Source organism: Alligator sinensis, unplaced genomic scaffold, assembly GCF_000455745.1.
Source record: "Alligator sinensis unplaced genomic scaffold, ASM45574v1 scaffold1543_1, whole genome shotgun sequence".
NCBI classification, from domain to species: Eukaryota; Metazoa; Chordata; order Crocodylia; family Alligatoridae; genus Alligator; species Alligator sinensis.
Genome location: NW_005843241.1, coordinates 79,297 through 91,459, shown reverse-complemented (window position 1 = coordinate 91,459; position 12,163 = coordinate 79,297). Strand labels below are relative to the sequence as shown.

Below are 12,163 nucleotides of genomic sequence, written 5' to 3'. Positions count from 1 at the left end.
GTAGGGCCTAGTTCTATACAAGCTCTCCAATTTACCTTCAACAGAATAGTGGTTTGTATTCACATACATCATTTGCATGGAAAGCTGGATGTTAAGTCCAAACATACATTTAGCCTAGGTACAACTTAAAAGACAGGTAGGTGGTGATTAGTTTGGAAAAGTCAAAAGTGAATAATCAGAATTGTTGACAGCTGTGTGTGTCCATTTACTGGTGCTGTCTCGGAATTTCATCACGTTTCTGCAACTCATTAAAAGTGCGGATACAGACTACTTACCAAGGTATAATTTTGCTCTGCTTCTAAGTACTTCTTATACTCATGGTTAAGTTTGTCAAAAACAGTGGCGATCACAGTCAATGATCCCCTCTCTCGTTCATTTAACACTGAAAGACAAGATGCTATTAATTCATGGAAAGAAGTGCCTGACATTTACAATAGATCCTCTGTAGCTGCTGGAATATACCCAATAATGTTTTGTTCCATTCACTTGAACTGAGTTGAACTACATGCAGAATGCACAGACTCAGTGCAAGTTCAGAAAGTGTTCTTAGCTACTGCCTAATCCACAGGCATCCTAAATTTGGACTACAGAAGTAACTGGAATGCAAATGCATTTTACTAGGATACAGCTATTTCCTTCATTTAAGCATGCACATAGTCTGTTACTTGTAGGAGACTGATCAAGAGTACTGATTCATTCTCTTGGGCAAAAATTTGTGGAAATAAAAGTTTCTTATGCCAGAACTTGAAAAACCACCATTCTGAATCAGTCAGAGAGAGAGAGAGAGAGAGACATATAGATTGCTGCCTGTATTCATGAGACTGAACTCCATGTAATGAATAAAAATAGCCATATCAGTATCTTCTATAAAGTGCTTCCTAAATTGTCATAGATCTTGAAGTGGCCCATGTTCTGCTGTAGAGAAAATGCTCTACGGGACAAAATTTGCCCTGAGCAAATGATGAATCAGGGCAGTTAGCCCTAAATTTCCAGAATAAGACAGGGAGACAATTAAACTTACTCTGAGAACACACAGAAAGGATAACCATTTTGCATTCCTTTCTCTGGAGAAGAAAATCCATCAGCTTTCCTTTATCTGGCAGGAGATTAACAACAGGTTCAAGTTTCACCTGGAGATTCCAGAGATAACCTGGATTTGAGAGCAAGAAGTCTTATTCAAAAAACAACCAGCTCACTATATCAAGCAAATTACATTACAGTCCAAACATTGCTAAAGTTTGGACTTGGCCTATGAAAAGCCTTTCTTGGTTACTGACAGATTATATTTTTCTGTATAGGTACCATTTGAGGAAAGATGTTTCTATACCCTAGCCTCACTCAAGTGACAAGCACATGATTACACCCAGTTATACATCAACTACTATGATATTCGATGCTAGTCATCTTAATGGATAATTCCATTAGTCATTCTTTTGACTTGGTGTTAGGAAAAGAATAAAAAGAACAGAACAGGAATAGAACTAGCATAAGTTTCTGCATCTTACCCTATACACTAACAGCAATAGAGAAGATTATTTTTGATCCCCTTGCTTACCTTCACTTGCACTGATTATAATATCAGGCTGAAAGACAATCCAGGAGGAGGAATCTTAATGTTAAAGAAAATTCTTAACTGAAACACCAGCCCATCTCTAGTATCAGGAACAGCTGTTTATAAAGCTACACCATCTATCTTAGAAAAAACAAAGAACTCTTGCAGGCTGTCTGATGACTAAGCTAAAGCAAACTCAGATCTTCAACACTGTCCCTTTTGTTCATCCTCCCCTATAGATCAGTCACAAGATGATTCCTTCATTTCCCTGTAATGTTTTAAATTAATGCATTACAAAAGGACGTTTCCTAGGCCTTCTGCAACGCCAATGATAGGCACTGTTGTATTCAAAAGCTTTTATACCACTACTTACATTCCCAAAGTAGCAGAATCTGGAATTAATGTTCAAGGTATCAGCGGTCACCTACAGATTTGTTACAGAGTGGTTTTAGAGTAGAACTGCACTTAAACTCCATTATTCACCAGAAAGGCAAACTGCAATATGGTGAAACAGTACAAGGTAGACAGGCAAACAAAAGTACAGGAATGAAAAAGAGGGAAGGGCTTTGTCATGGAGCAGCTGTCAATCTATCTGCTCTTACACTGTAGAACAGTGGTTCTTGACCTTTTTTAGACTCAGGTTCCCCCATCAAAAGATGCAGGCTGTTTTCACTTCTTCTCTGACCACAGAAAATAGAGCAGTTTCTCTGTTGCAAAAAACTTGGACAGACCACAGCATGTCAGAGTGGTTTTAACACTACTGATTCCTATTAGAAATCTCTGGGTTTAATCTCGTGAATGACATTTGCATGCCTAGCAGTGCTAACATTGGTTGTCACCCTGGGGCATCCCTGAAAGAATCTCAAGGTACTCCAGGTTGCCATCGCACACTGGTTGAGAATCACTGCCCTAAAAGAAACAGGACCAAGTCTGCCAAGTTTACTTTTCGGTTACCACACAGCAGTTGCCTCATGAGTCCCTAACCAAGTATTTGGTATACTGTACAAATATGTGTTCTTCCTTTTAATAACCAATACTTGATCTCCCATTTGTTTTATTGCAAGCATCAGAAATGCTCTTAATTGTTGAAAATGAATAAAAATGAAGGAGTTATCACAGAATGATGCCAGGCTTTTTAAAGGATACAGAGTTTACAGGGAACAGGAGATTGACTAGTCACAGAAGCTGGACCTGCACATGGGAGAGAAAAAAAAAGTACGTGAATGAAAAACTAACCCCAGAACAGGTGAATATCTCGGACAATATTCTGAATTAAGTACTATACACTAAATCCTGAAAAACTGAAATTACAGCCTATGCAGCTGTAGTCAGCTCTAGTTGTAGTTGCGTGGTAATGCTAAAAAGAATCACAACCCATTTGATTAGAAACCAAGATACCCATTTCTTTTTCAAAACCTGGAATTTAAGTGTATATGCATGCTAAATTTAAGTGTATATGCATGCAGAAATTGTATCCCTACTTTTAGTAGGGGGAGTCTATGAACACACTGAAGAACCATATGTAGTTTGAAGAACAGGGACCCAGGGAGGACAAAAGCAGCATGAGAGTTCTTCAAAAACGTAACTTTTGTAAGTTTAGCCAATCTATGACAACCCATGGATTGTACCGTTGATCCTGCTCTATGGGTGTGTGCAACTAAGATTTCTGGCAACACTTAAGCAACGGGTTAATTTCAATGTAAGCATTCCACATCTCTTCAATTAACAAGCTGTGATTTGTAACACATGATAAAGATGCTTCTCTCTTTTTGCTGGCTATTATACATGCACAAACACAAATGTATTAGTTCTTCAAAAAAACAGAAGAGTGTTTTTTGTGTTCTGAAGTTTGACAGCCCTGTCTGTCTGTTACTTTATTATAATCTTAAATAGTTACTTATACCCTAAATATGTACAAAGGATCATGAGTTATGCCTTCTAGCATCAGCACCTACTTCCAGGTGACTTCAGAAGGAGTAGAATTTTAAAAAGGTCTTTCAAAAAATATCTTACTTCTCAGATAACACTGGCCACTCTGTACTATGCTGCTATATCTAGCCTTGGAAAGAATAGCTTAGCCCACAAAGAATTTCTCAGCTGGTGTAGAACACAAGTCAGAGGTGGTGCAGAAACTTCTGCAAGGGGCCATGATACTTCTGTTCTGGTTTTAGCACTGGAAGTTTGTTGACAGCAAGCCCTCGAGCTGCTCTATATTTCTGTCACCATAGCTTCAGAGCATGTGGCCATGAATCAGAGACAGGAGGAGCCACACATTTAAAGGAACAAGGAGTTACCTATGAACCAAGAGCCCACTGGAACTAGGCATACAATTTTCACATACCCACTTGAGGACTTCAAATCTCAAGGGTGTTGAGAGAAACAACTAAGTATCTGTCTATATACCCATCTTCTGTTTAAACTCTGATGAAATGCACAGGAGGAGAGGGAAGATGGTCCCAGTGGGCAGGACACTTAAGAGACATGGGGTTTGCAATGGACTTCTGTAACTCTGGGCAAGTAACTTCATCCTTGTGCATTACTTCTACCCACCCCCAATCTATAAAATAGGGATAGTAACACTTCTGTACCTTACCAGGTGGCAAACTATACTGAAGACTGATGTGCCCATGTGATAATGGGGACAAGATCCAGATAAATACCTTCACCCAATCAAAGTACCACATGGTAGTTTTACCTGCCACAGGGATCTGATAGGGTTGAATTGATCGAGGTGGAAGTACAAACTGATGAAGAGTAACTGACCCATCAAAGTCTCCTTTCAGCTTGATGTCAAATACAACAGATGTCTAAAAGGGAAAAGAAATTTAAAAACAATGTATCACTTGTTTTCATGAGGAAAAGAATGCGACAAGAGCACATCTAAAGTTACTCATGTACAAATGTTTTGGGCATTTTATCTTCTGCTCTCATAACTTAGTAACATTAAGTGCTCTTCTTGGCTCAGGTGTTTCAACTACTGTAAGTATATTTTCCACAATTACCACCTTCTGAAATGATTGTACACCAGCTCTAGCTTCAAAATGGAATCTAAATTTTAATAATGTCAGCTCAAAATGGTGAACTGCACACCCCTTGAAAAGACATGCACTGCAGAAATCTTGTATTTCAAAGATTCTGGAGCAAATTTGATGCCCTAATTAAATTGTGATGCCCACTTTATATACAAGTGCAGCATTTGGTGTGTGACCCAGATAGTATGGGAGAAGAAAGCATTGTGCTGTATGCTCACATGCTGATTTAGAAGTTAATTAAATCTTGGCCTATTAATGTGGCATATTATCCAAATTCTTTCTAGGCTGCCTGGAAGGGAGTTCACTTAAGAAACAAAAGCATTTTTGTAGAAGCTTCTTCCCAGCATCTCATGTCTTTTATCAGGGACCATTAGCTTCTTGGGCTCCAATCCTAAACATTTCACATTCAGTGAAAGTGCTAAGCACATGAATAAACTTATGTCCAAAACTGGCCCCTCTCAATATATAAACCTCAGCTTGCATAGAATCTCGCAGCTGGGATTAGAAGGGTCTTGAAGTTAAGAATGCCTAAACTTAATTACCCTCCCTTCTAGTTTTTAAGACATGGTTTTTTACCTCTCATATATTAATGAAGGAATTAAAAACATACATTAACAAGACACTAAGTTACATAGGTAACTCAAAGAAGTAGGGAAGAGACAGGACTCCAATACGAATGTGACATTCAGCTGTGCTGCACATCCATTTTGTTAATGGCATACATTTATAAGGTGGTTTCACTAAAACATTTGTTACACTTAAGACTGCCCATGCAGCCCCTAACATCCATGAAAAGTTATCCGAGTGATTACTAGTAAAGCAGCAGTCCCTTTCAGACTTCCAGGACAGGTCAGACAGCATATATAGTGATGGCCAAGGGGCAGGATTTTATTACTAAAAAAATATCTAAGATAACCAATTAGCTTCTGATTAGAAGCAAATATTTTTCCTTCCCAAACCAAGGTATGGCTTCAGTGAGGATTATAAAGGGAATTTTGGGAAGGTAGACGTCACTTAAGACACCAATTCCTGTTTAGTAGCAGTGAACCATCAGATTCTCTCCTGAAGAGCTTCCTGTTCACTTATGAAAGGCTTCACAGTTCAGCCATTTTTCCTACAGCTTTATTCAATAGTTGCATTTGATTTCAGTTATAAAAGTGTGTTGGGAAAAATGGCAGAACTGCTTCCCAGATGCTGCCTTAAAACACTCCTCCAAAGTAAATTTCATTTTCGAGCCAAGAGCTGGGCATCCAAAAAGGTGAATGTTTTGGAGAGCTGGGACCATTTTGACAATTTAGAAACAAATCAGATGTTAAACTGACTTAGCTGCATCTACCCAATATAGTAAAATCCCTGATATCTAGTGAGTGGGGAATAGGGGGTGCCAGTAATGTAAAAATGCCGGTTACCTGAAGGCACAGGGCTTCCAGCCAGATATGGAGCAGGGGGGGTGGTGGGGAGTGGCAGGAGCCAAACCTGGGGCAGGGGGGGGGGGAGGGGGTGGCGGCGGCTGCACATGGGGTGCGGGGAATACAGCAGGGTGAGTGGCAATGGCAGCGCCCGTGTGCAAGCTTTTCCCCCATCCCTTTCACGTCCAGCCAGAAATTCCGATTACTAGAGTTTGTCAGTTAGTCAAATCCCTGTTATCCGGGATTTTACTATTTCATGCTCCCACACAGAGACAGATGTATAAAAAACCCCACCCCAACCTTTTGTATATATGAAATTCTGAATTTAAAACACCTTTTTAAATAGTACATGCTGTTTATTCCTATGCATAGCTTTTGAGTTTAGGATGTAGATAAGACTAAGCATGCAGATACACAACATGTTTACTCTGCAGTATATGTCGAGTGCATACACAACACACAATCTTACATCGATGCAAGTCACTTCACCTCGAGATAGTTATTTCTCGGAAAGCAATGAATGAGTATTCTGACAATTTCAGTACGAGGTAGCTGTTTGCTCAAAGCAAACCAGTTCTTCCATCACTTAGTGGTTACAGCAGGCAGTTAGTTCAGGTAAATTGGCCATGTTTGTATAGCTCACTATGGAATAAATTTACTACAGAGCAAAATACAAGATAAACAACTCTAGCAATTGTCAGGTATCCACACGCTGAAAAAAAAATTAAGATCACCTTCCAGGTACAAACATTAGAATGCCAAGTTACAATTGTATAAGTCTTTTTACAAGCTTAACTGAAAACATTCAATGACTCAACCAATTTTGCTACAGATTTAGGCATTAAAATCTTCAAATCAAGTTCACCATTTTTTGCTCCAAGAACCACATTTGAGACAAATAATTAACGCACCCTCCTTTCCCCCCACCAATGAAAAGGCATTAGAACCGAAGCAACAAGTCAACTGGCATCCCTTATAATTATGGAACAGGATTTCTAAATTTCAAATATTTACCATATCCTTACAAATTACTTCAATACACATGCAAAATTATTTGAAGGACTGGGCCTTCATGACCGGAAAGAGACTTGAAAAAACAAAGCAGATCATACCTCAGTATCTTGATGATGAACTACCACCAAGTTATCCACAACATTCAGAGCAAACTTTCCTGTCCTGCTCAATTTTAATATGTGCATCTTCTTACAGGAGCCTTCCCTACGAAAAGGTTATCAGAGATGAGATGTACTAAACAGCTACATCAAAGAACAGCCAAATCAGGCAACAGACAAAGCTACTAGATGCAACTTACCTTGGTAAGTGATAAAGTACTACCTCTGCACCTGTACTATTGGAGGTCCTTGAATGATGCCTCAAATAAAGAACATAAAGCTGCCCATATCTAATAAGACAAAATTAAAATGTACTTATTTTTAAACAACTAGCAAAGAAAAAGAACCTAAAAATGCCCTTTCTGCAGGGAAGGTAATAAGCTATACTTCTACTGTATTGTAATCTCTCACACCCACTATTTTCCTATCTGTAATGTCATGTTACTCTTCCCATCATAAGACAGCTTACTGTATTTTCTTGCATACAACATGCACCTTTTCCCCCAGAAATTCTCCCAAAACTGGGGCGCATTTATTAAGCAGGGAAACTGATTTTCTATTCACTTTGATCCTGAGCTATAGTGCAGCTGCTATACCATTAGTATTCAGGTAGCTGAAGGAGTCAATTGACTAAATGGCTCGTTGTTCTTCACTCCAGAGGTATTACTGATCATTTATCTATTTTTTTAAATTGGTCTTGATGATAAATTGATTAATGGAACATTTCTTAGGGCTATTTTGCTGTTAGCTCCTGGTCTGTCTCCTCCCATTTTCAGTTAAGCAGGAAAGGGTGCCCGAGTCAATTAAAAGATTAGGTTCTGTCTCTGTTCTTTGCAGCCATCATTCTGGGGAAAAAAAAAATCTTTTCTCCTTCATTCTGCTTTTCAAAAAGAAGGTGTCTATTATACTTCAGGGCATACTGTATGCAAGAATATATGGCATATAACAGTTACACATCTGGGAGATGGGGAAGGGGGGAGATTCAATAATCCAGGTTAGACATGTCAGTATAAAATTGTATACAAGAGAACTTTTACTAGGCAGTAAGAGAGACTCCTACACGTCTTAAATCAGATCTGTTAATTTTATAAAATTATTCTTTTGGTTGCCTCTATATTTAGCATGGAACTGAACACTTGAACAGTCCTCCAACAGAAAACAAAAGCAGGGTAGCAAGTATAATTATGTTGTTATGACTAGATGGATGCTTTCTTTCTGCATCCCCAAACAAAAGGACAGGAAGAAGCTGATCACTCAGCAATACATACATTGTTGCCATTGCAATATCTCTCTCACAAAGGCTGAGTTTTGAGGATTTGGGTGCTGCAGGCAATTCAATTTCAAACTTTGATAATTTTGACATTGTTACTCCCTGTTTAAAAAAAAAAAAAAAAAGAAGAGAATGTTACTTTTTCTCTAGATTAGAGACAGCTTTCTCATTTAGAAGGGACTTGTGGTTGTGTTGCTAGCACCCACTGGTGGTGAAAACTGGTGATGCCATTCCAGAAGAGAAAATTTCATTGCAATCAACTGACTTCCTTGTCTTGTGGCTCATAACCCCATTTTACTTGGCACTATATACACGTTCAGCAGACGGATTACAGTAAACATCCTACTACAACAGAACCAGCTAATGAAGTTTTAAAATCTCTCAATTTGGTTTGTTTTTGTGTATTAGTCAAACAAACACTCTATTTACTATTGAGGACGCAATCCTAGACCATAACAGCCTGCATTTCAGTGATGCCAAACACCAACAGTTCTCATTTAGCTGTGGGGCGGGGAAAACAGTAGCCACGCAGCACCTTTTAGGTTGGGGAAAGCCATATATGTATTTTTCAGGAGCTTTCCCCCCTCCTTTTCCAACTGATTGCTCCTGTAAGATTTATTTGAAATTTAGTATATTTAAAGGCCCCTTGGAGATATTGTTATAGTATCTTAATTCAGAAATTTGGAGAGAAAAGAAAGAAATTAAAAGAAAGAAGAAATACTCACTAGGTTCCTATTAGCAAGACGTTGATCTGAAAGATTAGAAGTGGCAACTACCAAGGTCTTTAAATAAAGATGTTGTTAAAAAGATCACACCTCTCCAGACTGCAACCTGCTAGGAAGACACCAAGGCCTTCAACACATGTATGAGTTAACTCACATAAGAAAGCTCAAGGCATAAACCTGGCACAAAATCATATTGTGACAACTGCATGTTGAACGCACAGGCCAAGTTCAGCCACCTCCTGACAATTGGGAAGAAGTTGCCTTTGATTCATCTAGGGCAGGCTTGTCCAACATACGGCCCGCGGGCTGCCATGTGGCCCGCCAAGGCATTTTCTGTGGCCCGCGGTGCTGTGATGGAAAACGAAAGTAAACACTGTTTACTTTCGTTCCCACCCCTTGTCTCCCCCCCCCCAACCTCTGCTGGCTGGTGCCGACCCAGGTGGGTCTGTCCCATTGGGAGCAACACGCAGCTGAAGCCAGATTCCCACGTGTTGCTGGGGACAGGAGGAGGCTGACCAGCTCGGCACCAGCCAGCAGAAGCAGCGGCTGGGGCACCGGGCCCTCCCCCCCGCCACAGACCCGGCCCACCTCCTCCCGTCCCCAGCAACACGTGGGAAGCTGGCTTCAGCCGCATGCTACTCTGGATGGGACGGACCCAGCCAGGTCAGCACCGGCCAGTAAAAGCGGCATGCAGCTGAAACTGGCTTCTTGTGTGCTGCTGGGGACGGGAGGAGCCTGGCCGGAGCGGGAGGGGCTTAGCTGCATTTTCCCCCTGCCTGCACCAGTCAGTCCCAAGCGGCACATGGCTCCGCCGCCACAGACCCGGCCCACCTCCTCCCGTCCCCAGCAGCACACAAGAAGCCAGTTTCAGCTGCATGCCGCTTTTACTGGCCGGTGCTGACCTGGCTGGGTCCGTCCCATCCAGAGTAGCATGCGGCTGAAGCTGGCTTCCCTGTGGATGCCCGGCTGGGGCAGCACTGGCCAGCAGAAGCGGCGGGGAAGCCTCCTGCCTTTTGGGACCAGCTGGCACAGGTAGGGGGAAAGTGCAGCAGCATGTGGGGAAGCCACTGCTTGATAGGGGATGGGATGGGCTGGCCAGGCTGCACCAGGGAGGGGAAGCTGTGGCTGAGCCCCCTGCAGCTGTGCTGTATGCTCCTTTAAGAATGAACAATATGCTCAAGAAAAGAGCACGAACGATCTGGGCTCCAACGTAAATTTGGAGCAGGTAAAAAATCTTTGTAAAAATACTGTCCAGTGTTTGCTTCTGTTTCTGTGTGTGTGGGATTGGGGGTTCAACTTGTTACTACTTGTTAAAGATGTGTTACAAATTATTAATTCAATAGAAGTTAATCTTCTTGAAGATTATTCTCAAAAATGCCCATATTTTGTTGCTTTGATTAATTTCCACTCTGGCTGATATTTTTTCCACATTTGATCTGTTGACTTGCATTATGCTTCTTTCATTCATCGACAAGTAAGTTCAAGTGTTTATTTTAGTCAAGTGTTTGGTATTATTTCATTCTTGCTTTTATATTGTTTTTATTTTGGATTTTAAGCCACATTGCCAGACCCATTTCACTGTCACTTCCTGCAACTTCATGGGTGTCAAAGGTCACATGACATCACTTCTTGATGTGATACCACTTCCTGTGAGGTCTTTGAATATGGCTCGCCGGCCCCGGGGGGGGGGGGGTGGGGCGGGGTGGGGGGGGGGGTGGCAGAGCAGGCGGGCTGGGGGGCCATAGCGGGGCCTGCGGAGCCAGGCCGGGCTGTGCCGCCGTGGGGGCCGGGCAGGGGCTGGTGGCATGGGCAGGCTGGGGGCCACGTCTCCTCCTCGCCCGGGGGTGCAGGGAACACAAGGGTGCGGGCTATGCATGGAAAGTTTTGCGAAAATGCAATTTTCCACAGGTTATGCATGGGTGCGGGTTATATCCGTGTGCGGGTTATATGTGCGAAAATATGGTAATTGGGACAGTTGGATTTTCTACAATTTAACCCATCCATGGCTGGAAAAAAAAATCATTGGCACACTGGGGTTCTGGCATTCTGTTTATGGGCTCCTTTCATATCATGATGAAATGTAAGAAAAATAATGAAGCCTCTATTTCATCTCATTCTTCCAACACATTGGAAAGACTGTCTTCACCCCAGCCAAAGCCTCTTGATTCACTGAGGTAAGGGAAGGGAGATCAAGAGCAGGTCAGACAAACACCTGACTGGATGGTTTAGTCAGCAATGATCCTGTCCTAAGCACGGGACTGGAATAGATGACCTCATAAGGTCCCTCCCAGCCCTACTTTCCTATGAGCCTACTTTTCCGGCCATTGTGCCATATGAGCTACTATAGTCTGTTACTTCTGTGCTCAAATTCATAGCGGTCAACCTGTTTTCACTTGCAGAAGTAGGCAAGTATTTGCAGTTTAAATGCAGCACAAAGAGAAAAGCAGCAGTAGAACAACTCAGATCTTGGAAGTATTATTGATATTTGGAGAAAAAGAAAATTATGCATGGTTTATCTGCATGCTCAAGCAGGAAACAATGCATCCATTCATGTCTAGAAGGTTATAACAACTGCAGCCATGAGTGCTGGACACTTAAATCTTTTCTTCAACTGAAAGCTCACATTCTGTAGAATCTGAAGGCACTTGCTTTAGGAATGGGGGTAATGTGGTTAAAACATCCTGCTATCACTTCAGAGGTCAAGTTCAAGGTTTAATTTGTATTTGTGCCCTCAGATGACCAAAGCATAAAGGGGTAGCCTTGTCATTCACACTAGGGAATCAGGCAGCTGGATGTTATACCAACTCTCTCTCTCTCTCTCTCTCCCATAGGCAGAGGAAGGGAGGGGCTACCAGGGCTCAGCCTTCCCAAACACAGGGCAGCAGGTACGGCTGCAGGCCAGCCCAGCCGCAGGATGCTGCGGCCGGGGTGGGGAAGGGAAGAGGCATGTGCACACAAATACATACGCAGCCAGGATTAAAGCCCCGGTGTGTGGCTGCCCAGATCAGCAGGTAAGTTTCAGTTTATTTTCTTTGTGAAGGGGAAGGGACTTGGGGGGGGGGG

The 12,163-nt window shown here is 41.9% G+C and overlaps 1 protein-coding gene across 3 annotated transcripts in view; it reads right to left on the bottom strand.

Annotated features, from left to right (window-relative positions):
- RMC1 (regulator of MON1-CCZ1) overlaps positions 1–12,163 on the bottom strand; it is a 31,527-nt gene that overhangs the window by 4,004 nt on the left and 15,360 nt on the right. For all 3 annotated transcript variants that reach the window (XM_025194547.1, XM_006038071.2, XM_025194546.1), the window contains exons 7-14: positions 8,374–8,477; positions 7,306–7,395; positions 7,106–7,211; positions 4,248–4,359; positions 2,699–2,743; positions 1,556–1,609; positions 1,022–1,150; positions 276–382 (exon numbers count right to left, since the gene is read on the bottom strand). In XM_025194547.1, the coding sequence (XP_025050332.1) occupies positions 276–382; positions 1,022–1,150; positions 1,556–1,609; positions 2,699–2,743; positions 4,248–4,359; positions 7,106–7,211; positions 7,306–7,395; positions 8,374–8,477 (747 nt within the window). The remainder of the gene's footprint in view (positions 1–275; positions 383–1,021; positions 1,151–1,555; positions 1,610–2,698; positions 2,744–4,247; positions 4,360–7,105; positions 7,212–7,305; positions 7,396–8,373; positions 8,478–12,163) is intronic.